General features: G+C 39.5%; 2 protein-coding genes across 2 annotated transcripts; both read left to right on the plus strand.

The window, feature by feature from the left end:
• The first annotated feature begins 471 nt into the window (after window positions 1-471).
• Window positions 472-5,884, plus strand: edc3 (enhancer of mRNA decapping 3 homolog (S. cerevisiae)). The gene is made up of 7 exons (XM_034684983.1): window positions 472-673; window positions 887-1,052; window positions 1,164-1,390; window positions 1,484-1,819; window positions 1,913-2,066; window positions 2,542-2,759; window positions 2,860-5,884. Exons 2-7 carry the CDS (start codon window positions 889-891, stop codon window positions 3,192-3,194), a joined length of 1,434 nt encoding a protein of 477 aa, XP_034540874.1. The 5' UTR covers window positions 472-673; window positions 887-888; the 3' UTR covers window positions 3,195-5,884.
• Window positions 5,885-5,982: 98 nt separating this feature from the next.
• On the plus strand, window positions 5,983-27,753 carry LOC117813923 (tyrosine-protein kinase CSK-like). The gene is made up of 13 exons (XM_034684984.1): window positions 5,983-6,492; window positions 15,095-15,198; window positions 15,300-15,413; window positions 18,831-18,943; window positions 20,546-20,765; window positions 22,832-22,925; window positions 23,026-23,091; window positions 23,384-23,483; window positions 23,590-23,680; window positions 23,767-23,840; window positions 25,138-25,333; window positions 25,447-25,533; window positions 26,700-27,753. The coding sequence occupies exons 2-13, from the start codon at window positions 15,184-15,186 to the stop codon at window positions 26,883-26,885; spliced, it is 1,356 nt and encodes a 451-aa protein (XP_034540875.1). The 5' UTR covers window positions 5,983-6,492; window positions 15,095-15,183; the 3' UTR covers window positions 26,886-27,753.
• The last annotated feature ends 242 nt before the right edge of the window (window positions 27,754-27,995 follow it).

Genomic DNA, 27,995 nt, shown 5'->3' on the forward strand with positions numbered 1-27,995 from the left:
ATATACAAAAAAATCTAAATACACTAAACAAATGACTAGCAAAAAATATAGCCCCAAAATCTAACTTAAATGAGTTATAAAAAGAAAAGTTTAAATAAATCTAACAACTGATACTACTTATTAATTCCAAACTAAATAAACAACTAAATACAAAAAATAAACAAATAGCTCTAACAATATTTATTGTCCTTACTGTCTTGTTTTTAAGTACCAGTGTTCCATTCACCCTATTCACACTATTTGAGGTGGAACCAAAGTTTTTAACTACATGTTGTCACTTACAAATGTAATTAATTACTATTTTCTCCGTGTACTTGTTTAATTCGTATGCTTCATTTTCTACTTCATTGAACAAATTTAGATAAACGAACATTTGTTTGATTTGTTGGTGGATGGGCAGCAGTAGTATGCCAGGCCTTTTTCATGCAAACAGCTCTCTCGTTGACGCTCTGACGCTCTTATTTCGAAAGTTGCGTGTAGCGTAAGCCGGAAGTGGTCATCAAGGAGCTAGCAGTAGCTATTGGCCGTTGAAAAAGCTAAAAGCTAACAGTTTTCCAACCGCTGTAAATCACGAAGACGAAGAATAAGAGAACCGTTTCCTCTCAGCACTTATTTTAGCACTTCACTTATTTCAGATATTGAAAAGAGAGTTCTTCGCAGTGATTCATATAAGGTGAAATACCCAGGTGCTGTTCAAGTATCGCGTTTGCCTCTCAAGGCTTATGCTAGTTGGTAACTTGGCTAGCTACATATCACGCTCGTTTGCTAGCATAATGAGTCGCTTGATGATTTGATTTGAGAATGACCAGAAAGTTTACAGTGACTTTACAGAATGTTTAGAGACGCATTTATGATTGTAACCTTTCATTTTATCTTTTGTTTGCAGTCATGGCTGCTGATTGGCTAGGTAGTTTAGTGTCAATCAACTGTGGGCCAACGCTGGGAGTCTATCAAGGAGAGGTTGTGTCTGTAGACCAGTCCAGCCAAACCATCGCCTTAAGACAACCTTTCCATAATGGAGTCAAGTGCCCCGTTCCCGAGGTCACATTTAGGTGAGTTAACCACATGTAATTAACTTCATGGATCTCTGTCACAAGTTAAACCCACATTCAGCAACTCTTTCTTGCATTTAATATGTATTGTGTTTTGCTTTATTCCTGAAGTGCCATTGACATAAAGGAACTAAAGATATTAGACATCAGAAACGGCAATGCCAAGAACGGCTCTTTTGCATCTGCAAAAATAAGCAGTGCCCCAGTTGCAGTCCCAAAGGGTGACCCCAGGTCTGTGGAGAAACTGAACTCACCTCAGCACTGCTCAAAAAGCCATGGCGAACGTCACCTGGATGTACCAGGCCAGCCAAAAGGATTTCGACGAAGACACAACTCCTGTAAGTGAAATGTAGTGCATCTGGGTCAGAATAAGAACCATATTACTGATTGTCACTGAATTACCAATATATTTATATTTTCCCTGATTACAGGGTCATCTAGTAGTCGTGGGGGAAACCAAGTGACTCCTAAAAAGAATGGGGTGAAAAATGGTCAGAAGTACAGAGACGATGAGTGTTTCGGAGATGGCATGGATGACGGGCTGGATACAGACTTTGATTTTGAGGGAAACTTGGCTCTCTTTGACAAAGCAGCAGTTTTCTCAGAAATCGACACAACTGAGCGCCGAAATGGTGCAAGGTCACGTGGGACACCTCAAGAGCAGACACCCTCGAGGTATCGTCATGATGAAAACATTCTGGAGGCCAAACCTATTGTGTACAGGCAGATCACTGTACCACAGCCTGGGGCTAAAGAGTACTGCACTGGTAAGTGCACATTGTAATAACATAGATAAACTAGGATGGGCAAATTATATAAATACAGACACTAACATTCATTTGTACTTTTCTTCTAAACAGACTCTGGGCTTGTTGTACCAAGTATAACATATGAACTACACAAGCGTCTTCTGTCAGTCGCTGAGCGTTATGGTCTCTCACTGGAGCGAAGACTGGAGATGACTGGAGTGTGTGCAAGTCAGATGGCACTTACATTGCTTGGTGGGCCCAACCGGTAAGGAAGTGGCGACGGTTTTAGGCATGGATGGTTTTTGTTGCCTGATGACCTAGTATCCAACAACAATCATCAGCTACGAATAAATATTTTGCCAGAACAGCATTCATTTTCTGCTGACTTGTTTTCAGGGGTTAAGTGTTGTTGGCAAGGTCATTTATACAAATGTTGATGAGTCAAGAGAGATTCCTCTGAGAGCCATCAATACTTAACAAGAAAGCCATTATTATACTTCCAGAGAGGAAATGGATTAACAAAAGATGGCGCTGTATTTGATAGTATTTAAAATGTTTTGCATGGTTTCCTAATAACATGGTTATATTGTATATTTTGTTGAATGTATTAGAGCAATTATATATTTTTTTCAATACAACAGAAATATTTGGTCTCAGAACATATACACTGTTACATATACAACAGTTGCTAGAAGCACAAAACTTCTAAATAGGAACTAAACTAAGCTTCATTTTTTTAGATTTACGCCAAAAAATCTACACCAGCGTCCCACAGTGGCTCTGCTGTGTGGCCCACATGTTCAGGGAGCTCAGGGCATCAGCTGTGGTCGTCATCTGGCCAATCATGAAGTGGAAGTCGTCTTGTTTCTCCCAAACTTTGTCAAGATGCTTGACTCGGTGACCAGTGAGCTCTCACTCTTTAACAAAACTGGTGGCAAACAGGTGTCAAGTATCAAAGGTGGGCATGATATTTATTCTACTCTTATTTTCACATTTAGCATCAGAGGTGGTTCAAGTAATAAATCCTGCATTTCAACATTTTGTTCCTGGCTCTACAGACCTCCCAGACACCCCGGTGGACCTAATCATTAACTGTCTGGACTGCCACGAGAACACATTCCTGATGGATCAGCCTTGGTACAGAGCAGCTGCAGATTGGGCCAACCAGAACCGAGCACCAGTGCTCAGCTTAGACCCTCCTGGTAGTGGACAGAAGCAGGCAGTTGAAGCCAAATGGTCCCTCTCTCTCTGCCTCCCCCTTCCTCTTGGGGAAGGGGCTGGCAGTGTTTACCTGTGTGACATTGGTGTTCCTCGCCAGGTGTTCCAGGAAATGGGAATAAAATACCATTCTCCTTTTGGCTGCAAATTTGTCATCCCCTTGCACTCTGCATAATGAGACTAATGTCCAACATGACAGATTGAATCGTTCACCCTCCATGACCATGTGGGTTTTGGCGCCTTACTGTATATTCCAGAGCTTCAGCATTTTTTCAGTTCATCCATTCAGTTTCTAACCCTTTGTCATGTGAATGGGACTTTTCCCCTCTTACTGGTGGACCACTGAGTAGCGCATTAGTCCTGTATGGATTAAGAGGCATGTTTGTGATAGAACAGAGCTTTATTGACCATCACAGGCTTCACCATTTATGTAGATCCATTGTGTTTACATCATGTTACAATATGATATTAAAAGATACTCGTGAGAGAGGTTTACAGAAATATAATTTAGGTATTAAAAATTATAATACATAGAGTTTAGTTTTAAGCTGAATGAGACAATCTGACCTTAAATGGAAAATGTCTGAACATCTCTGTAATCTCACCTTATTCCAGAGCCTTGAAAAGATCCAATATATACATGCAAATGCAATATTATCACATTTATATAAATGTGAGAACAAATTCCAGCTCTTTCTCCTGTTGTTATTGGTAATGGCTTAACTCACAGCCGGCCAAACCCTGCAGAACTCATTTATAGTTGTCTATTGTTTCTGTAGGATAGAAATGCCATCCAACCAAATGTTGAATATTTGGCACTGATGTGAGAAATGCTTTGTTTTCAAACTGAGCCAGTGTTGAAACGGGCAGCTACTGGAGAGGATCCAGATACCAGAGGTTGTATTTGTCCATGATAGATTGTGATAGTAATTACATTGTGATAACAAGGGCTATGATAAGATGAATTTAAATCCATTTGAAGAATCTTGCCTTCAGTGGAAAAAAAAAAGTTGCGCAAACTGAGGTTAATACAGTTCATAACGGAAGTCATGACGTCATGTCAGGACTTGCTTCTACAAAACAAGGCAATCTCCAGTTCTGCAGATCGTTCTGCAGATCGTTCAGCTGTTGTACTGAAAGCTGAGGCATGTTTCCTGTGTTTTATTTTTTTATCACATCCACCACTGAAAACGGAATCCTTCAAATAACAAAGAAAATTTTTTTGGAGCAAAGAAAAACTTAAGTTTTAATGTAAAAACTACAAGAGTGTTAGGGATTTTCATCACCTTTTTTCCTGTGGTATCCATTAAAGTAATAGAGAGGAGCTGATGAAAAATGCTGCCACAAACAAATATTGAACAAAAATGAAATCAGATTTTAAAGTACTGTCATTCTTGTCCAACCCGTGAAAAATGCCTTACCACAAAGAACTTAGCAAAGCTCAGTCTTCACATGTAAGTTTAGTGACAAGCATAAATGTGATCTTGAATGAGGTCATCATGTGGAACAGATTTTGTCTGTTCTGGTTTCATTTAGACTCTGTTGCATTAGATTAAGAACCATACCGGAGTGTTTGAGAGTTTTGGGCTCATTATGCTCAAATGTGTATTTAATCCTGGTGTTGATCTTTCTTTAAGGCATGCCAGCGTTTTGTCATATTTGAACAATTTTCTTTCCCTCTAGGTTTTCAATTATTACATTGTCGTAGAATAAATGTGCAGTGAAAATCACAACAGCAGTAGTTTGTTAATCCCAGGTTTCAAAGTCACTGTATTACATTGAATGGGAGCAAACTTGATGGACATGTAGTCCATTCTCTTAAAACCACTGGTATGGTCCTTCTTAAGTGTCAAACAAACATGTTTGAATGTCAACTTTTTTTTTTTTAATTTTGTGATCAAGCTAATGTCTGTTTACAAAACTTGTATTGTCAGATTATAGATACTCTGTATAGAATTCCTTTGCATTGATCATCTGCACTGAGCACCCTCTTTAATCCATTTAGATTGGGTCTTGATTATGCATTAAGCCTGTTTGTGTCCTCGACCACAGGACACTTAAACATAGACTGTGAATCTAACTCAAGAAAAGCTGCTTGTTTTGAAGGTATGGGGGATGTCTGCATTGTTACTGCCTGTATATAATGTGACAAGAGAAGTTGCAGTTGTGTTAGACGCACTAATCTTTAAAAGATGTGCACATTGAGCACATAACAGGTCCTTGGATCCTGTATCTTTGTGGTCAGTAACAGGTTACAAATTGTCATCTTAGCTATGGCATAACATGTAAACCTGTCAACACACATTTGTTTAAGTGTTGAAAATCACTGTCATGCATGCAGGTTTTGTCCCTTCTCCAACATTCCTACGGCCTGATGTGTAATGTCTCAGCTGTTGAGACAAGTCTGGCCTGCAAACATGAGCCAGCGTCACTGAATGTGAAGGAAAGAGGATTCTTGTTTTTCTTTGGCCACCAGGGGGCCGTGAAGTCACACTCAATTAGGCTCTTCCTTACTTTGCTGTTATGTCAGCTTTCACATACCTAACAGTTTTCTTCACAGAGGTGTGAGTTCATTAATGCGAACAGTCAGAAACAATGAAGTGATCCTGCTTGCCACAGACACACTTCAGTTCCATTAAAGTTGTTAAAACGCAGGTTATTCATACAAGTTTACATGTTGAATATTCTGAGATCTGCACCAATGAGAAGTCAGTTAGCAATTCAGGGGCGTGCGTGTGGGAGGTTTTGTCTAGACAGCACAACTGTTTTCCTTTTGGGAGCAAAGTTCACTGTTAAGATAAAAAAAAAATCCTGTGCAGTCCTCTTGTGTCAAATCTGCAGAATTAAACAATGAAAAATAATAAACAACTGTGTTTGTGGACTTTTATTATCACTGATGATGAAATTCTTTAACCAACTTCACGCAAATAGACCCAGTGATCCATTTTTAGCCAGAGCAGCTTGACGTTAACGCGCATGTGCAATGCAAAATCAAGGTGGGGCAAAAAAAACTTGAATGTTTCTGATAGGGAAAAGGAGTTGGGCTGCGTGAAATTGACGCTAATTATAATCTGATTTGCAGCCAAACAACCACTGCAGTTTTGATCCAGCTGTGTTGTCACATCTTCTCCGTCTTCATTCACCTTTTCTTTCCACAAACGGGTTCTCGAGGCTACAGTGTATCGTTTCAAGAGGAAGACACATTTCTTCATATAAAAAAGGCTACTTTCCAGATGATGTTGTCAGGAGACGAACAAGATACCAGCCCTGCCTGCTTTTATTGAGGTACTTTGGGACTGCTGAAGCTTCGGGTCACCTGAGGCACATTTCACTTCCTCATCAGGACTTGCTGCGTTGTTTTGCACTTCGTCATTCACTGTCGCTTGTTTATTTCGTGGATGGGGATTTGCCTGCTGCCACTTAGATGAAAAGGGACACTGAACTGTAGAAGAATCTCTTTTGGCCACAAACAGGTAAGAGTATTATCTGCTTAACAATACAGTAAAGTTGTTGTTTTTCCACATACCTGAGGTCTCAATTTAAATGTGCTGCACAGTGACTGACAGCCCAGATGAAGACAAAATCACTCGGCAGAAATAATTGGGCTTGGACAAGTGGCTGAAACATAATAACCAATGTTTATCTATACCCCTCATATGAAATGCATGCAGTTCAAAGTAATCTACATTGACACTAAGGAGCAAAAATAGCCCTATAAATGTGATGTTCAAACAGGTAACCTTATAAAACATCCTCCTCCCTCAAACTTTAACCACTTCCTTTGGCAGCTGGGGTGCAGCAGTAGTTGCATCGTGTAGCTCTTCACATTGCTCCGTCCAAACGTGGTAGATTAAAGTGTTGATAATGATCAGGAGGCGCAGAGCATGCAACCGAAGCTGTCAAAAAGTCTTGGATCTGTAAAGAAGGTTTTGGAAACTGTTGCTGGCTTTCGTAATGAAATGCATCTCAAGTTTGATTGCCTAACCTTCAAACGTCAAAATTCTGGAAGAGCAACAGATGCACTGAAAGGAAGTCACAAACAGAGAACAATAGTTGACTAAAGGCAGCAGCCTGGATGTCAGATAGGGAGAGAAACTGAACACCACTTGGGCCTGTTTTTAGGGTGATGTCCTTCTAGCTGAGACTGAAGTTCCCTCAAAGGTCAGCAACTTTCTGGTGCTTGCCCGGCCTCAGGGCCCACACTAAGGATCCTTCACTTGGAGTGTGACAGTTATTAAACAGGGGTAAAGCTAGTGAGACAAGATGACAGGAGTTTCTGTAATATGTTCAGCATGATAGCTGCATCTGCAGAGCAACTTTTTGCACTGCATGAAAGTGCTAAGCATTGTAACAAGGAAGTGTACATCCTCTGCTCATGCATGGCTGCTTTGCCTTGCATGGAGCTTCTTCCTATAGATGCATCCCCTTTAAAATCATGACCTCCTCAAATGTCACAAGAGTCAAGACTGTTTCAGTTAGTTGAACTTTGGATTGAGGTTGAATTAAGTGGGATTTTCCCCTGACCGACAGGAATGAATTTCTCTCTTCCTGCTACTCTAGAACGTCCTTGTTTTTCAGTGCTATATTTTGTGTTTGTTTATGATAAAAAAGGTAGTATTCAAGATGTATGCCCTGTCATTTGCTTTAATGGCTTGTGTTATAGAGCCTCACAGGCAAAACTGAAAGCCATTAAAGTGATACAATGACAGCTTGTACTGCAGAGTTTCCCCTATGCACTCGTACTTCCGCTCTCCTGCAGACAGTGGTTTCAGTGAGCAGTGCTGCTGTGGAGTCCAGCTGTTTGCCCAGAGGCAGAGGTGATTTTTCTTTTAAAAGTCTCCTTAAAAAACACCTACAGGCTGTCAGATGAGCTGTTGGCATCTGCTCTGTCACTTCACACCACCCTTTATGTTTGTTTGTTAACATTCCAGGCGGAAACTCAGTGGACTTCAACAGAAATACTTGTTCGCTTCTCTCTCTGAGCTTTGTTCTGCTAGCCTGGTGGTGAGCATGCTGCTGTGTGATGATAACAGGGCAGCACCATCAAAGCAGCCTGGGGGATTCTAAGGCAGGATGGTCAGCATGAGGGGTAGATTACCCAGGACCCTGCTGCAGGGAGGCCTGGAGAGGAAGGATGCAGGAGCACATGTAAACAACACTGACATGGACAGTGATGACTGTGACCGGATACTCTGTTGTGAAATATTCAGGTCTGTTACTCTTTGAAGATTACCAATACAGGAACGCAAAAATATTCAATAACAATTTTTCATTCAGCACAAGATGTCATTAAAATCACACAAGTTTTATCAGTAAAAAAAAATAAAACACTCCGTAAGTAAAAGTCTCCAATGGAAAAGGGATTTTCTTCCACATTACAATATTAGTGAGTTAAAGCTCCTGTGAGGAGTTTTTAGTTGGTTAAGAAACAGATTGAAATAATGCTGATGTTTTTACATGAGCTACAAAAGCAAAGCACATCATTCAAAGATGAACTATTTAAATATAGTTATTTTTAATGTATGAAACCACTATTGGTGGTAGAGGTAGGTGTCAGCTGAAGTGATTAACATGCATGCTCTCAAGGAGCTTTCTAATACATTTTCCATGATGAAGGTTTTTGATGATTCATATGTTTTAGTGTTAAAATTAAGCAGGATATAGATCATGTTAAAAAACACTACTTACACATGGACAGGACAAAATGATTGATAGGTTGTCGCGCTAGAATCAACACTACCTGAAAGTTTGTCAAAGAAACTTTAATTTAATAATTTAAAGGTACTATAAGAATCTTTTAACTGATTATGAAACTGAGTTAAATTAATATTCATGCCTCTTTATGATCTACACAAGAAAACAAGACCATACGCAGCTTCACTGATCATTTCTATGTAGCTATTTTTAATGCCTAGAACCACTGCGTCAGAGTAGGTGTCAGATGAGGTGGTTTATAGTAAAGAAACATGAAAGTAAAAGCCTCTCTAAAACAGACTAATCTGAGTGGGTTCACAGGCTCATGGGGGGTTGGAAGGTCAATGATATAAGGGGCTTGGTCATGTGGAGCTTAAAAAGTTAGCGGTGAAATTTAGAGATCGATATGGAAGTGCACAGGAAGACGATGCAAGAAGGCGATGATTGTGGTTATGTGATTTGGTTTTCTTGAGCCAGTGGCAAGTCGTGCTGCAGCACTTTGCACCAATTTAATGCCGTGAAGGGAAGCCTGAGCTAAACCAGTGTAAAGGGCAATGCAGAAATCCAGTCAAGACTAAACAAAAGCATGAGCTGCCCTGTGTAAGTCATCAAAAATATGTCGGTTTCAAAAATGTAATTTAGGTTATTATGATTGGTGAAATGCAAAAGCAACATATATATAGGTGTCAGCGGCCTTATAGTGAAGTGTTGTAGAGATCACTTCCTTGTGTTTGAGCACTTATTCAGATTAAATTGCCTGAGATGTAATAAGATGATGTGTTTTTTTCTTGGAAGTGATAACAGCGCAGACATCCAAAATGTGACAGGAAACCGCAAGTCGACACTACTTTCCTGTAAAGCCTGAAAGTATCAGAGTCACAGATTTAATTCCAACAAGTCATTTTATTTTCAAGCCTTATAGATACATTATTAATATGAATACTTCACCTCACTGCTGAGGATATATGTGGAGAAGGTGCTTTGTTAGTCTTTATATTAAATTATATTTTAAAAAGCATGCACATGATGCTGATTATGGGTAACAGATTTGCAAATCAGCCCGCAGGACCTCCAGTCGTCTTCGCTGTATTGCAGCAGATTTTGCAACAACAGACATGATCAGTGGTTTCACCTCAGATCTTGTCTGCAGGAATAGAAGGGAGTGGCAGATCCAAACAAGGCTAGAGAAGATATTTCTACATTCCTGTCCTGTCTTGCTTTGTGCAGTCGGGCTGCCCCTCATTTGTACAGTTCAGACTACGACTGACTTGCATTAGACAAGAGTAGATGTTGATGAACTGGTTTAGTTTGAACAATAGGTAGCCAAAAATGTGCAAAATTAGAATATGATATTGTCTTGAGCTTTGTTTCAACAGTTGGGACTCCTTTCTTTATAGTGATTATGTTTTCACAGTTGAGGCATGTTTTTTCTCTGTGTGGACGGTATTTTGGTTATGTCTAACTGAGTTTGTTAGTTTCTTGTTGCTTGCAGTTACTCATGTCATCATTTCACCTGTAATAGACGATATCTCTAATCTGAAAACATGCCGCTATTTTTGTCAACATATGAATTAGAAGTCTCAGGATGAAAACTTGGGCGTAGACAGGAGCTGAATGTACTCCAGAATAAAAGATGAAGTACAAGTCAGATCTCTAGACCTGCAAAAATGGAAGAAATGCTGACCTCAGAGCTTCTCTCTGGACAGACTAATGGTGATGGAGTTCTCAATGAGACAGGGTCAGGAGAAACTTCACTGACTCACAATAACAGCCTTGTGTTTGCCCTGAAAAGAGCAAGCTTTGGCTCCATAGAGCTCTCTGGAAGCAGCAATGTGACACCATGACAGACGGAGTTCTGTCCCATTCACTCGGCTGCTGGTGGCTTGCTGCTGAGATGCATTCACTGCCCCATAAAGAGACAAGTTAAAAAGAGCTGTTGCATGTCAGCCTTGAGCCCGTTGATTCATTCCGCTCTTGATGAGATCACTTTACTCATTCACCAAGGACTTTGTCGAGATCTACAGTTAAGCTGTTCCAATCAGAAAATCAACGTGATTTGGGCATTACTTCCTACCTCCATTTATAACTTATACTCTTACAAGATTTTATATTAAAGATTTATGAGCTTATATGGTCCAGACAGGAGCATTGCACTGATCATGGGGCACACAGACTCCTTATTTTATACGCACATTCATAGTCCTTAGAACCATATTGGCTTTGGTGACCAAATTACTTTTTGCCAGAAATGTCTCTAAAACTGTGAGATAGATAACCAAACAATTTTGTAAAGTCAACCTTAAAGGTGACATATCACGCTTTTTTCATCAATATATATTGGCCTAAGAGGTCCCCAAAACAAGTCTTTAAAGTTTATGCTCAAAAAAACACTTTGAAATCAGATTTTGGCATGCCTGAAGAACCCTCTTCTTCAACCCTCAAAAACACGGAAGTCTGAAACGGCTCGTTTCACACACATTTACAGAAAGGTGTAGAAATCTAAACAGGGGCAGAATGGATTTTTTTCATTCTCGGGGGGTTTGTAGACCTGCCAGGGAAACATATTTCAGGTAGAGAGCCATTAAAAAGTCCATTTTGCATGATATGTCACCTTTAATCTTTGGCCTTCATTTGTGGGCCCCTGTATGGAGGACTGTAGCCTGCTCTATCAACTGTGCTAAACAAGAACTCCAAAGAAAACGTTTTTTAAGTCTAAGATGAAAAATACATTTTACAGCTAGAATGACCTTTGCCATTCTATCTTTCTTTGTTATAATGGTAAATTACTTGTGTTGTGTATCCAACAGGTTTTTATGGATTTTTCAAATATGCAATAATATTACCCAAGCCTTATCATAAGTAACATCTTGTACATAAAGGTGCATGGCACGAGAAAAGGAATTTTAAAAATAGAGGGACACATATAAACACACACACAAACCAATAAAAAATCATACATGTTTTTTTTCTCCAGTAAAATACATCTCTCCATAAGACAAGAAATACAACCCCAATTCCAAAAAGGTTTGGTCACTGTATAATGTTCATAAAAAAAACAGAATTTGATGGTTTGCAAATCATTTAAACCCTATATTTTATTGAAAATATATCGAAATGTTCAATTTGTGCTCAATTTGAAATTGGTGCCACTAGCATGTTTCAAAAAAAAATTGGACAGGGGCATATTTATCATTGTATTGCATCACCTCTTCGTTTAACAACACTCTAATCGTTTGGGAGCAGAGGAGACTAGTTCCTTGAGTTTAAAAAATGAACTGTTGTCCCCATTCCTGCCTGTCCCCATTTTTTTCTTTCCATGATGTGTGACTGGTTCAGACTGCAGGCAGGCCAGTTTAACACCCAGACTCTTCCACTACTGATCCATGCTGTTGTAAGACATGTAAATGTAATCTGGCATTGCATTGCTGAAATGTGCAATATCTGCACTGCAGGAGAAATTGCCTAGATTGCAGCATATTTTGCTCCAAAACCTGTAGTTATTGTTCAGCATTAATGGTGCCTTCCCAGATGTATAAGATCCCCATGCCACACATACCATCACTGATGCTGGCTTTTGAACTGTGTGCTGATAACAAGCAGTGTGGTCTATCCTCCCATTTAGCAGGGGATATTGTGTCCATGATTTTCTAAAGAATGTCAAATTTGATCTGTCAGACCACAGGACAGTTTTCCACTTCGCCTCAGTCCATCTTGAATTGGCTCAGGTCCAGAGGAGTTTCCATGGCTGCCTCTTTTCCTGGTACAGTTTTTTACCAGTGGTTTTTGAAAGGGATTTTGAGCCGATACAGTGATTTCCACTACAGAGTCATGTCTATTTTTAATGCAGTGCTGCCTGAGGGTTGCATGATACACAAACTTCCAGTATTGATTTTTAGTAGAGAACTTTTTTTTTTGAATTCTGATATGATATTAGGTGTCCTGTATTTGAAGAAGTGATCCAATTCTTTGTAATTTTATGGTGAGGAACAATATTCTGAATTTCTGTTGAAGTATGTACCTACACAGTTCCTCACACTGTGTTGAACCTCTTCCCATCTTTACTTCTGAGAGACTTTGTCTCCCTGACCTTTTCACACCCAGTCATGTAATTAACCTGTTGCAAATTAACCTAGTTGATAGATGTTCCTCCAGGTGTTTTTTTTAGCATCACACAACTTCTTCAGTGTATTGTGCCCCTGTCTGAACTTTCTGAAACATTCTGCTGGTATGAAATTTTAAATGAGCATGATTTTTTTCATCAAACAATACACATTTTCAGTTTCAACATGTCTTTGCACTATTTACAAACCATCAAAATCTGTTCTTATCAACATTTCACACATTGTCCCAACCTTTTTGGAATTGGGGTTGTAAATTAATTCATTAAATTGACCTCTAAGATACAGTCATGGAAAGCCAAGCTGTAAGAGGGCCTCATGTATTAATTTAGCTTGTCCTACAGAGAATATGTCACCCTCTTGTAAGCAACTAGTTAAGTCATAGTTACCCATTCTTCGTATGGGAGTGGTGGCTCTCTCCTACACTGTCTACGTAGCGATGTAGCCAGAAAAGCTAGAATAATCCATCTGTTTTTACAAGAGGACAAGTCAAAGTTTTTGAGTCGCAAGTTTAGTAAAATGTATTTTTCAGTGCCTCATAAATAACGTGAGCTTATTTTATCCTGTACATGTGTAAACTATATTATCTCCTTCTACTTCCAACTAACAGTGAACTATTTCACTCATTAAGAATAATTTAATTCAGAAAAGGGGTTTTTCTTGACGTGCTGTCAATCACCTCGTCTGACACATACCCTCTCACAGCGATTTCAGGCTTTTAAATAACAAAACAGAAATGATCAATACCTTTTCTAACAATTTTGTTTGCTTTTCTAGGTAATAAAGAGGCATCACTGTTAATTTCAGTCCATTTCATGACCACTCAGAAACTCCTCACAGGAACTTTTTAGGAAAACACCGGTATATACCCAGGAGTTAAGATATGCTATGGGGGTGGGGGGATCACAAGAAACATCTAAGATCACGAGATGATAAATGAGGAGAAGATGAAAAAGCATTTCTTACTTGGATACTTTGTCATAATTCAAGATGAGTATTGGAGCATTGAAGGCCCAAAATATGCTTTGTCTCCCTCTCCTATGATGAGCTTCTGCATGGTGGGAAATTTCAGAGTGTAACAGGAAAGATAGGGGTAAGGGTGGGAAATGTGTCCCTTAATACAGAAAGACAGCTGCAGTACTCCACAGGGGACAACATCCACCACATCCTCATCATACGAGTGATGACAGTCCTCTTTGGGACACATGAGAGTTTTAAGTTTCTCATTGGGTGTCTGGGAGGAGGCTGGTGATTCATTCAGATATGTGTTATTTTTTAAATGGAGGAAAAATACTTCCTAAATGAAGAGTTTTAAAGAGTGATAACAGAAGAGGATCTGTTATATCTCTTATGTTCTAACAGCCCCGCCCTTTTATTGGTCTATTTTGAATCTGAGCCCTCATACAGGAAGGAGAAGAGCATAGTAATGGGACATGTCAGAGGATGTGACCTCATGTAAAGTGACAGATACATCTGAGCCAAGATTTTCCATATGCCTCACCACTTCTCCATGGGAACTGACACAGGAAGAGATGTAGAGAGGAAGTGGGGTTTTGGGAGGAAGAGAGTTTGGAGGTTTCTTTTTAGGATGACTTTATCCATAGGTCATCATTTCATTGCGACGCCTCTGCTCTGATTTGTTGTGCGAGTATCATGGAAACACTGCCCTGGTGACTCAGGCCTCAGGTTGCTGTCATAGTGGCTGCTTTATTGACGTAAAGAGACGCTGGGCTGGATGAGTCCCTCGGGCCTGGTCAGATCTCACCGCAAGTTTGCATTCCAGGCTTAAAGAGAGCTATCTTGATGAAGCTGGAGGGGGAGAGATTTTCCATTTTCGGTCAAAAAGAACTGGACTATCATATTTAATACATAGGAGTTTAATCCCTTGAAGTATCATTCCATGCTGTGTTTTACAGTACAGCTATGAACTTTTGCTTAGTGTCACTTCTTTTCAGTACTCTGAAGCCTTTTCTTCATGTTAACACTATTTCTCTGCGTCATGGAAACATTCAGCCCCAGTTGTGAAAGTGTTATTTAAAAAAAGAAAACTTGTTAGTTCTGCTTTCTGTATCAGTGAGTAGTTTTTACTGACACTAGCAGATCTAATGTGACTCTTGTGTCTTCTGCTGACTTGTTTGCTTTGAATTGGCGTGCCCCCCCTGCACAGCAACACCACAAATTCACAGAGAATGTGTCAATGGTCAAGTGAATATCTCTGAAACATTGGGGTGTTGTACTTACTTAATTCTGTTTTTCTTCACAGCTTCTGTACGTGTGTGTGTGGGTGTGTTTACCAGCTCTAATGGTAGCAGCTAGAAAAAGTCACCTGTGACAGGATTCAACCGCCTCAACATGACAGAGGTCCAGGTAAAAGAAGCTTCTGGGGTACAAACTGGGGTGAATATAGAACAAAACATGTCTGATGAGTGTATTCTTTGACACTGAGTGACCTCCCTGTGTTTCCTTAGACTCCATGGCCACAGGGCACAGAGTGTGTGGCCAGGTACAACTTCAAAGGCACATCAGAGCAGGACCTGCCCTTCAACAAAGGAGACGTGTTGACAATTATTATTGTCACAAAGGTAAAGTGTCTTATGTTACAGTTCTGGCTCCATTCATGTTCCTAAAAAGGAATTTAAAAAAAATTTGACTGTGACAAGCTTTTTTTTTAAAGATATTAAAACTGTTGACTGTTTATAAAGATGGATGACATGCCTCCATCTTCTCCCATTAAAAAAAAAAAAAAAAAGTGAAGCTAAAATCTGACTTATAAGGTTGCTGTCATATTGCACTGGTGATGTAATTTGGGGAAACGACATACAGTAAGTAGAATGGACTTCACACCCCTTCCACTTACCGAAAAAACAACTGTAACTCTTGCGTTGACTTGATGCGGCAACTCACAGTTATGAAAAGTCTAATGACCCTTGTGTTAAGCCCTTGTCAAAAATGCTCAAAGCTCCTGAAAACTTCCTGAAAATACCAGGGTGAGCTGCATGTGTGAACACAGGAGCTTTATTTTTCACCCTGACTTCATCCTGAATATTTACGGCCAGCCCCTTGGTATCACTTTAGGGTACAGTAGTGGTGAGCTCATGTTAGAACGCCACAGGAAATCCTCTGGAGAATTGATTGTTAGCGAGGACATGCAGTCGATGTTCTGTGTAGTTTAGCTGCCTCGTTGAAAAGTCCTACTGTAGCATGAATGGATAGCAGAGGCGGTCGGTTTGCGTTATTTAATAATGTTTTTTAGTAACAGACAGGGATAACTACTGTGAGAATAAGGTGAGCATGTGTTGGTACTCTGATATGAAACTTGTATTTATGATATCAGGAGAAGTGTATTTCACTGCACCAATATCCCCTATCAAATAATGCTCCCAGTACCAATACTCTCTTCATTTGCATTGTCAGAGTGATAGTTGCATGATTTGATACTCAATTACAAAACCATTCAAGAGAAGCGTGATGTCCTCTATTAAATAATACCCTACTGGTGACAAGCCCCCAGGTTTCTGTCATGTGCAGAGTTGCTTAGTATCACATCTTGATAGGAAACACTTTTCGATAGAACACCAGTGTGAACTCAGAAGAATGACATTTAACAATGAAAAGGATAAAAATAACATCAACAGGTAGTGAGACCGCCGCATACTCTCACTCTTTCTCTGTTTTTTTTGATACCGTGGGTACGTTCACCTACTCATAGCGCTGATATGAAAGCAAATACCGTTGTAAAGCGTATTACTCTCACTCTTTTAAAATCAACTTCATTGCGGTTGTTGTCAATAACACAGCGGTAAATTTACAAACAGATACAGTCAAGCCCAAAATTATTCATAATCATACCCCTGGCAAGTTACTTTTGTTCAACCAGCAAGTTTTTTCTTGATTGGAAATGACACAGGCGTCTCCCAGAAGATAAGACCATATACAAGAGGCATCATTGTGGAAAATAGTATTTCTCAGCTTTAATTCACATTTGAACAAAAAGTGACATGTCCAAAATTATTCATACCCTTCTTCAATAATCAATAGAAAAGCCTTTATTGGCTATTACAACAATCTAACGCTTCCTATAATTGCTGACCAGCTTTTTGCATGTCTCCACTGGTAATTTTGCCCATTCGTCTTTAGTGATGAGCTCCAACGCTTTCAGGTTGGAGGGTCTCCTTGCCATCACCCTGATCTCTAGCTCCCTCCACAGATTCTCAATTGGATTCAAGTCAGGACTCTGGCTTGGCCTCTGCAAAACGTTAATGTTTTTGTCCGCTAACCATTTCTTCACCACTTTTGCTGTGTGTTTTGGGTCGTTGGCGTGCTGAAATGTCCACTGGTGCCCAAGGTCAAGTTTCTCTGCAGACTGCTTGATGTTGTTGTTGAGAGTCTTGATGTATTGCTCTTTTTTTCACGGTGCCGTTTACTGTGATTAGGTTCCCTGGTCCATTGGCTGATAAACACCCCCAAAGCATTAGGTTCCCACCACAATGTTTGAGGGTTGGTTGAAGGCTTCTCCTTTTTTACGCCATATGAAGGATACATCATTTTGGCAAAACAATTACATTTTTGTTTCATTTGACCATAAAACAGAAGACCAGAAGTCTTCTTCTTTGTTCAGGTGAGCATTTGTAAAGGCCAAGCGGGCTTTTGTGTGCCTTATCTGGAGAAGTGGCGTCCTCCTTGGTCTGCATCCGTGGAACCCAGCAGTGTTCAGTGTCTGTTGGACTGTCTGCCTTGAGGCGTTGCCACCAGCAGAGCCCAGATTCACCAGGATGGCCTTGGTGGTGGTGATCTTGGATTCTTTTCACCTCTCTCACTATCCTCCTGGCCAGCACAGATGTCACTTTTGGCTTCCCACCACATCCTCTGAGATTTTCCACCGTGCGGAACGTCTTGTATTTTTTAACAATATTTTGCACTGTAGCCACTGGAACTTGAAAACATTTAGATATGACCTTATAGCCCGTTCCTGACTTGTGAGCAGCCACAATGCGCAACCACAGGTCCTCATTGAGCTCCTTTGTCTTAGCCATGACTGTCCACAAACCAACTGCAGAGAGCTGCTGTTTTTCACCTGTTGAGTTGATAAAAACAGCTGTTCCCAATGACTCAGGGTAATTAGGATGCTTTAGAACAACTAGGACTATTTGGAATGGTATAGAAATTTGGATTTTCCCATAAACTGTGACAGTTTGCAAAGGGTACGAATAATTTTGGACATGCCACTTTTTGCTCAAATGTGAATAAAAGCTGAGAAATTATTTTTGCCACAATGATGCCTCTTGTACATCATCTTATTATCTTCTGGGAGACGCCTGTGTCATTTCCAATCAAGATAAACCTTGCTGGTTGAATAAAAGTAGCTTTAAGTCAAAAACTGCCAGGGGTATGAATAATTTCAGGCTTGACTGTATGTATGCCAGGGGTTACAAGGGAAACAAAAAAAGAAAGAATAAGCTATAAAGTAAATTAAGACACATGGAAGGGTAGAATTAAAGGGTCAGTTGTTTTAATCTCTGATAAGATTGAAAAATTTTACACAGTGACTACCAGAGTGTCTATTTGAAATCATGATCAGCCTCCAACCCGGTAGAGGCTGAACAGTGAACAGCTGTGAGGGGTGAACAGTGAACAGTCAAGTAGGTAGCATCAGGTTAGCATCAAATGACTTATTTAAAATAAACCTCAACACCTTGGAATAAATGAACACAATAAATGAACAAACTGATGGAAGGAGTGTTTGAGAAAAATGTATTTAACGTGAATTTTAATTTTCTAGTCTGACCCATGTTCTATCTGTTGTAATGGAAGAGGCGGGCTTTATGACCTATAATTCAGACAGTCACCAGTGGGAGCTGTTAAAGTTTTGGCCTAATGTTTGGAGAGCGGTTGTGCCATCCATCTTTATATACAGTCAATGATTAAAACACATGGAATGATGTTATGGTCATAAAACCAACTGCACATAAACATGTATTTATTTTTCCTCTGTGTTTTAGGATCCAAACTGGTACAAAGCTAAAAATGCTGCAGGTCGTGAGGGAACCATTCCAGCCAATTATGTTCAGAAAAGGGAGGGTGTGAAACATGGAGGCAAGCTGAGTCTAATGCCGTGAGTATAAAGATTATTGGGCTTTATTTAGTTCTGATGCCTAATGTAATCTTACACTTCAGTCAATTAAAAGATGCATGTATCTGTTGTCTGGATCTCAGAAGTTGCCCTGACTCCAGCTTTGTGGGATGTCTGCAGCAACAGCCAAAATAGCCAGTCTTTTCCCTCTCCTCCTTGCTCTCATGGTTCCTGAGGGAAGACAGCCTATTTGTCGTGGCTGTGGCGCTTCAGTTATGTGAATGGAGACCACAGTTGGGTCGGGCTGTGTTGTAATTGCAGAGCACTCGTGTCTGTTTCCAGCTCAGCTTTGCGTGAACGCTGCAGTTTCCTGTTGTTTCTTTTTGTATCTCAGACAGACTGAAGTAATCTCTAAAATCTCCCCATTTGTCCGCATGACAGGTTTCTGTGTAGAGGCATGTGCTCGGGTATGAATGAAAGTTTTATTTATAAAGACCTTGAAAGACTTAATGTAGGCAAACTTACTCAGACAAACATCTAGTGATAAAAGCACTTCCAAAAAGTTTTATGACAAAATGTCAGCGCTCTATTTAAGTCACTCTTACCCAATCAACCCGACATTAACATCAGGCAGTACGAATATATACTGTGACAGTTAAAATATAAGATGTTCTGGGAGGCTGAAAGTTTAGACTGAAAAATATCTATGGTATCCAGTAATACAGAGCTAACAGGGTGCCTTCTTTAACGTCTACCAAATCTACTACATCGTTATCTCAGCTTTCCAACAAGGTTTATGTGCCATATTTAAATGCAGCTTTCTTCATGGAGCCACATGCAAATAAAATAACCGTACATTTTGTGACCCTCTCGATAATAAAAATAGCTACAGGAGAAATGCAAATGACACTAACCTACTTCTCCAGATCTCCAGAACAGTATGTGTATTATTTGAATTTAGAGCTTATTTAAGGGTAATTACAACATGATGAAGTGCATAATACGGTTAGATAAACTGTAGTCTGTGGATAATGGAAATGAATCTGTAATGCAGTCCCAAAATAGATCCCAACAGTAGTTCCTGTTTAGGAAGATGTGATGTCTCATTTATAAGAAAAAGTTAAAAGAATCTCTCAAACAGTCTTCACACGCAGTACTAACACCTTGACTCATGTAACGGCACAAGCATGCTATTATAGTGTCGGAGGAGCAAACCCTTTTTTAGGTACAGATATGTCAAAGTAATGTATTATGTAATGTATTATAATACAATGATTCTGCTGTGTCAGTATTTCCATTTTATTATATGTAATAATAGTTTTAAGAGGTCATTTTTAGGCTGTAGTTTCCCTGCAGTTGAAATGTATCAGCTTTACCCGGTGATGATTTGGACATTTAGTGGACCTTTGCTTATATATAAACAGTATAATTTAACAGCACTTGAAATCAGATCAATAATAAGTTTTAATGCAGGGCTGTTTTGGCAGCTGATTATACCATTTCTCTTCCTTGTAACTGTTCACCAGTAGAAACAATCAAAGTAGATCTCAATCCCTGGTTTCTGTAGAGGCTCATGTATACATTTCATCTGTGTTGGTGACTTAGTTTGGTCTCTCTCTCTCTCTCTGGTTCTTCTGCTCACAGATGGTTTCATGGGAAGATAACTCGGGACCAGGCAGAGTTGTTACTGGACCCCCCTGAAACAGGCCTCTTCTTGGTGCGAGAGAGCACCAACTTCCCCGGCGACTACACCCTGTGTGTGAGCTGCGACGGCAAGGTGGAGCACTACCGCATCATGTACAACAACAGCAAGCTTACTATCGACGATGAGGCCTTCTTTGAAAACCTGATGCAGCTGGTTGAGGTAGGAAGTTAAATTAGGTTTTGTTTTATGAATAAGTTGTTTTAGTGCTCACTCTGGTGCCAAATGGAGCTTTGGTCCACTGTATATAAGTTGTACTTTCCTGTTTTAAGAGTCAATGTGTCTCTCAGCTACCACATAGACCACATACAGTTCCTGGAACAAATAATGAACAGGAAGTGTCAAAGAGGAAGAGCGAACAGTCTGCTGAGGTTCAGAGTTCTAACTTCAAAGAGACACCATGACTTTTACTCTCAGAGAGACTTTTTTTTCTTGTGTAACCTACTTATTTCAAATACAAACACTCAAAACTCTAGAAAACAGAACAGAGAAGAATGTATAAGTTCAGTATGACCTATTTAATGAAAACCTTCTCCACCTTTCATTTAAGTTTTTACTAATTCAACTACACCGCCCTCTATTGGTCATTTTGAAGTGCTTCTTGCCTCTGAATTGTAACAGTTGCATTTGTTTATCTTAGTATTTTTACTGAATCTCTTCCATCTTATACATATCTTTTAATCTTAGACCCTAAAATAACATCAGCACCGATAAAATGGTGATGCAAGAACGAACAGATAACATGATGAAGAACTTAGAAACAACCAAACAACAGAAAATCAAGAGAAGAAGAAGGATGGCAGATATTTTTTATTTAAACAAAGTTTATTTATAAATTTTTCAATACAACAGTAATAATTCACGGTGATGACATATACTGATTAATGAAATCCCCAACCACCACCACCCATGGTAACATTTAGAGGGAATACAACTCAATGTCAAAACATTACAATAGAATGAAATAAAAACAAATGAATAAAATAATAATAATAAAATAAATAATATGAAATACAATAATAATTGAAATTAATACAAAAATTAATAAAGCGAAATGTTATGGGTTAAAACAGTACACCATTGTCTAGGGAAGTGATTTTCAACCACTTTGCCGCGGCACGCTAGCGTGCCATGACAGATCATCAGTTGTGCCATGGGACTTTGTCAAATTTCCCTTAATTATTTAAAAAAAGTATGATTCCTATACTGCAAACAATTTGCCATGTAGTGCGTCTGTGCCTGCAGTGTAGTGACTGGTGGAGTAATTAAATACTTGTCCATGTACTGACCTGCGCTACCCACCCACTGGGTGGCAACATAGCACACTAATGACCTTGTTAATTTAAGACAATATAATTAATGATGCGTGCGAGAGGTGTATGTGAAAAGACGTAGGCGTACAACAGCGACTGATAAATATTCAAAAAGGGAAAATGAAAACTCCAAACTGGTCCCTGGACAAAATTCTAGCCCGGATGAAGAGCGTAATATGGGAGGTGGAAAAGGCAACTTTTATGAGAAAAACTACTGTCTGCGAGAGCTCTCAAAGCTAGCTACTTAGTATCTGAACTCGTAGCCAAATCAAAAAAGCCACACACTGTGGCAGAGACATTAACATTACCTGAAAAAGCTATTGTAAATGAGATGCTTCGCCCTGACACAGTTTAAGAAGTAGCCAAAGTCCCTCTCTAAGATAAATAGATTCATATATTGAGAGACTAAATGTGTCATCTTGTAAAATTTTTGGTTGGTGGTGTGACTCAGGTTTTTTTTATGTTTGAAATGTGCTTTGGCTCAAAAAAGGTTGAAAAACAGTGATCTAAGGCTTACACAAGCACTGAAACACACAAAAGAGGGGAGCAGCAGCCCGAGCCAAAGGGGCATCTCAAGGGTCCTTCCAGTTTGATTCATATGCCTCTTATTACTTACATTGACATGATAGGTTACTCATCCACAAAATTATCAGAGCTTAAAACATCAACATGATTCAGAAAGGGCTGCCATATCAATAAAAACGTATTAGCCGATCCCCTGACAGTATACCTTTTCTTCTCCAGCTCTCTAATCCACTGTTTACATGTTGGAGGGTTACAGTCTTTCCAATAGCAGATCATTTAATAATGATTATAAAGAGATATTTTAAAAAGTGTGAGGCATGTCTCTCAGTCTTTGTCTCCCTATGATTGTATTTCACCCCTGCTTATTTGTTGCTTTTGCTTCATTTGTAGCACTACACCAAAGATGCAGATGGCCTGTGCACCAAACTAATAAAGCCAAAGCTGGAGGAAGGGACTGTGGCAGCTCAGGATGAGTTCTCTAGGAGTAAGTCATTCTTTTTTAAGTTATACAGCTACATCATTGTTGCCTTTGTCAATCAATATAAGACTGTTATGTTGAAGCTGCATGTTTTCCTCTTTAACAGGTGGTTGGTCGATGAACAGAAGGGACCTGAAGCTGCTGCAGGTTATTGGAAAAGGAGAGTTTGGAGGCAAGTAGCTTCAGGTTTATTTTCATAACTCTGTCTGAGTTTGCATTACAAATAGCATGTTTTTTATTTTATTGCATACATGTCTCAGAGATCAGATATACATTTGAACAATTAAACAAGAAGTAAACTTTAAAAAGTAGCTTATAAAAGGTAAATACTTGAAATAATCAATTCTCAACATGTCCCTGTAATTCCTGCCAAATTTGAGTCCATTTCTGATTTCAGGTTAGGGTCATGTTTCTGTTCTTTCATTGTTCATTTAAATCTCATTGTCATTATTTCATTGTTACAGATGTGATGGTGGGAGACTACAGGGGGACCAAAGTAGCTGTAAAGTGTATAAAACATGATGCCACAGCGCAGGCCTTCATTGCAGAGGCATCCGTCATGACGTAAGGAAATGGACACATTTAGCTCCTGTGTGTTTTTCTCCTGTAAAATGAATAAATAGGAAACATGGAAACAAGTCAACATGTCTGTGTGCTTTTCTTTCCCCAGGCAACTACGGCACGACAACCTGGTGCAGCTGCTTGGAGTGATAGTAGAGGAGAATGGGAGTCTGTTTATAGTAACTGAGTACATGGCAAAGGTAGGTGGTCAGTCGTCTGCCTGAGTATTTATCATCCTGACCACAATGTTACAAAGACGGCTCATGTTTTTGTGTTTTTTTTTCAGGGCTGTTTGGTCGACTACTTACGATCCAGAGGCCGGACGGTACTTGGGGGAGATGCTCTCCTTAATTTTGCACTGTGAGTAATACTAAAATGAAAAGCAATATCACATGTATGCAGTATCAAGAGTAGACTGTGGAGTGCTTCAAAACTGAGGGTGCTGTGGAGCATGTTATGATGTTTTCCAGTGGACATTGATGCTTGTATTTTGTGCTCAACCAGAATTATATTAACTTTAATTTTTTGGAGTTCTGACACTTTTGGATAATTGAATATGCCCCGGGTCAAATTGACCCAGGAACATTATTGCTGTTCCAGTGAAACGAACATAACAGGGGGGTTAAACACATTTTTAGATAAGACTTTATTTTCTTTTATTTGTTATATTATTGGGCATTTTTACCTTTAATATATAGGACAGCTGAAGAGAGACAGAAAATGTTGGGAGCAGAGAGTCAGGGAGGACATGCAGCAAACGGCAGAGACCAGAACCAAACCCAAAACTGCTGCCGAGACCAGAACCAAACCCAAAACTGCTGCACAAGGGCTATAGCCTCTGTACATGGGGAGCGCCTAGACCGCTAGGCCAACGGCGCTCAAATACTTGTTTTTCTAAACAGATATTTAAACATGAATTAATTATCTTACCATGGCTGCTTTAGCACCGACAGTTAATGTCTTAAATTAAATATTTCATCATTTACCATCTGGTTCGTTGGTTCGAAAATGTGCAAAGTTCTTCAAAACTACACATTTTGTAGAAGCTTCAGCTTGCACATTTCTCAAAATGTAAAATTTTTTCATGGAAGAGAAGGACAATGAAAGCTGTATGATGTCTATTAGTTATATGCAATCCCACATTGTAACAGTGACAGTCATGAGCAGTGAAGGCAGTAATGTAGGAAAGAAAGGAAAGAGCTTTGCTAATGATGCACAAAGTTTAAGATGCATGGATCTTGTTTGTCAGCAGTAAAAGAACATTGTTGTCAGGAAATACTGAAAGTAAAACTGAAGATTTATCTACAAGAAGGACTCCATTGGAGCACCACATTGGCCCAATGGTTGAGTTGCATGTTTCGTGTACAGAGGCTTTATTCCTCAAGTGTGCAACCTGGGTTTGACTCCTACCTGAGACCCCTTTCCTGCCTGTCACTCCCAACTCTCTGTCTGGTTTCCTGCTCTATCTTCTATCCTGCCCTCTCTAAATGAAGACATAAAAGCCCCAAGAAATATGAAAGACCGACTCCACACTGCTCCTAGAGATCTTCCATGTTTTGTTAAGACATGAGGGAATATTTCTCCAAACTTTTGTTTCTAAGAGTTAAAAGTTCCATTGTCTTCAGGTTTTGACTTTCATCATCTTGTACCTTTGCAGTGATGTCTGTGAAGCAATGGCGTACCTGGAGACCAATAACTTTGTCCACAGAGACTTGGCCGCCCGCAACGTTCTGGTGTCGGATGACAACATTGCCAAAGTCAGTGACTTTGGACTGACCAAAGAGGCCTCCTCCACTCAGGATACAGCTAAGCTCCCTGTGAAGTGGACATCCCCAGAGGCTCTCAGAGAAAAGGTGCAGAGGAGTTCACATGGACTGAGAATATGTTCAGTGGAGTGATTTGCGCCATGTGTACATTCCACGATTGAAACATTTTCTGACGAGCATGTTTTTCTCTTAATCAATAGAAATTTTCCACCAAATCAGACGTTTGGAGCTACGGTATATTGCTTTGGGAGATTTACTCTTTTGGACGAGTGCCTTACCCACGAATTGTAAGTATCACTCTCTTCTTTGAAAGAGTCATACAGAAACTATGAAGAAGAATTAAAGGCTTTAAAGCTGGGGTTGGTTGTCAGATTTAGATACAATTTTTGTTATACTGGTTAAAATGATCTTTATGTCCTGATAGCAATCAATACATAATGTGTTCTTGAAAAAGAGTGGGAAAAAAAGCTTATATCTACAGCCAAAGTAAACCTGCGAAAACACCAACCAATCCCTGTTTTTGGGGTCCACAATTTTAAACCAATGAAATCCTGTCCTGCCGTTCTGTCCGCCTCCTGCGCGTACATTTCCCCGGGTCCCCGTCCCCTGCCTCTGCTTCCCCTGACTCTATTTACTGCCCCTCTCGCTCTACCTTGGGCCTGTCCCCTCTGACCCGATGAGGATGCTTTGCTCAGGACTGTAGTTCGGATCAGAGTCTAAAAAGCTCTCACCACAGGGGCTCTGACAAGCAAAATAATTAATGACATCTAGTAAGTCCTACAGAAAATGTATAGCGACCAGTCACTGTCGGACGTGACCACGCCAACCAACAAAGCGACAATCAATTTTTGAATGAATGAAAAACTTCTCCTCTTGTCTCTCCTCTCTCCCGCTTGCACACTTTACACCTCTCCTGATGCCTTCACTAACTGTCAACACTGTAGGAATTAAGAACATCTACACTGAACACGTTTAACAAACAGTAGAGCTGTTACAGTATTACATGTATTAAAGCTTTTCTCCTGATATCGTGTCACCAGTACAACTGGATAATGCTAGCATGACAGTTATGAGTACTAACAGCAGCCATATTTGTTTGTGTTTTTAACTTGTTTTGTTTTGAATCAGTCACAATCATGTGGTTGCAAATCAGTGGCGCTCCTGCATGTGAGCGGGGGCGTCGTTTTGGAGGAGCTCCGAGGGGAAGGGGGGAGGGTTTAGACGGAGTCCTGAAATCATGCATTCAAATTCATGCTAGTTTTCCGAGACTACCAACCCTAACTTTAAGGGGAAAATAAATCACCAATGCATTTACAGTCCAGACTCTGTTTGTTACTCTGATGTTTGAGCATGTTCAGTCAAACAGGTTGGACATTGGTATTGAGACCTTTACAGGAAAAAACAATGTAAACCAACACACCATTTAACAACTTTTCTCTTTGCCCTTCTGTAGCCACTAAAAGACGTTGTGCCTCGAGTGGAGAAGGGATATAAAATGGACTGTCCAGATGGCTGTCCTGAAGTGGTGTATAACATCATGAAACAGTGCTGGAACCTGGATCCTGCTGCTCGGCCAAGCTTTCAGATGTTAAAGGAGTGGCAACAACATATCAGCCAAGGGATGGGAAAAAAGCAATGACAGATCTGAGAGGAACGGAAACAAAAACTGACTTTCTTCTTCTTTCATTTTGAGTAATTGGACACAACCTGGGATAAAAACAAAGATTGCTAACCAATTTTTTTTGGCAAAGTTCTTCATAAACTGTCACGTGCTGCCCATAAACAGTCAAAGATTACGTTTCTGAGCGTCATCCCTCAATTCCAGTTGTTCAAAGTTCAGTATCTAAGACAGGCCAACTTTTCCTGTCTGTAGAGATTAAAAGTGAATGATTGATTGTAATAAAGATGGTCTTTCCTTTAAACACAGTGCTGCCTCAGAGCCACAGTGCCTTGACCTTTTTACAGAATATATTTTTATGTCCCTCAAGTGATTTCCTCGGCCATACTTATTGGCATCATTTCATATTTGGATCCATTATATACGTTTAACAAAGGAAACATGCTTCAAAAGTAGGAATACATTTTTGATACATTATGTCTGGCTGTATTATTTTCGTCTGTTTCCAGGTACACCATGTGCATAAATGTTGAATTATTTTGTTAAAACAACTAAGTTAAAATGTCTTTAATTATGCAGCTTTATTTTTTTTTTTTATCGTTTTATAATTTTAAATGTTTTATGCCTACTTTTTATTCCTCTGTAAGTAAAAAAAAGAAGCACAAGTTTAGACAAATGTCACTGTTACTACTGATAATATTACCATACCATCCTGAACATGCATGTAGGTGATACATGTGCAGAATATTCCATCCGACATCAACACATTTTGGAAATGTTTGGATTTGACCAAACTGTCAAGATTTTGTATGTAATGAGGAAAGGAGGATAATTTTAAATGTATTGTGTTGTCATTTTCAACAAATAAAGAAAAGAAAATGTGTCATTCTGCAAAGCATCTTTTTAAAAATCTTCAATTATATCAGTTGTCTCTGATATTTTTCATATGTGGCAAATATGTGCTACATAGAAGGAAATATCCTGACATTTTGTCCAATTGAAGAATCAAGTATCAAATCAAATCATATAATCAAAATATGAGTATTTAGAAAACCACTAAGGTTGGAACTACGCTTGTTTTAGCATTACAACTACAGCATTTCCTTATTTGATATCTACATTGTAATTTTA

The sequence above is a fragment of the Notolabrus celidotus genome, chromosome 6 (assembly GCF_009762535.1).
Source record: "Notolabrus celidotus isolate fNotCel1 chromosome 6, fNotCel1.pri, whole genome shotgun sequence".
Lineage (NCBI taxonomy): Eukaryota > Metazoa > Chordata > Actinopteri > Labriformes > Labridae > Notolabrus > Notolabrus celidotus.

Excerpts from the sequence above, each read along its gene's own strand:
- edc3 (XM_034684983.1), top strand. The coding sequence starts at position 889 with ATGGCTGCTGATTGGCTAGGTAGTTTAGTGTCAATCAACTGTGGGCCA. Across the intron at positions 1,053-1,163 it reads GTTCCCGAGGTCACATTTAG|TGCCATTGACATAAAGGAAC; the intron begins GTGAGTTAACCA and ends TTATTCCTGAAG. Across the intron at positions 1,391-1,483 it reads TCGACGAAGACACAACTCCT|GGTCATCTAGTAGTCGTGGG; the intron begins GTAAGTGAAATG and ends CCCTGATTACAG.
- LOC117813923 (XM_034684984.1), top strand. Across the intron at positions 23,484-23,589 it reads GCAGAGGCATCCGTCATGAC|GCAACTACGGCACGACAACC; the intron begins GTAAGGAAATGG and ends TTCTTTCCCCAG. Across the intron at positions 25,334-25,446 it reads CAGAGGCTCTCAGAGAAAAG|AAATTTTCCACCAAATCAGA; the intron begins GTGCAGAGGAGT and ends CTTAATCAATAG.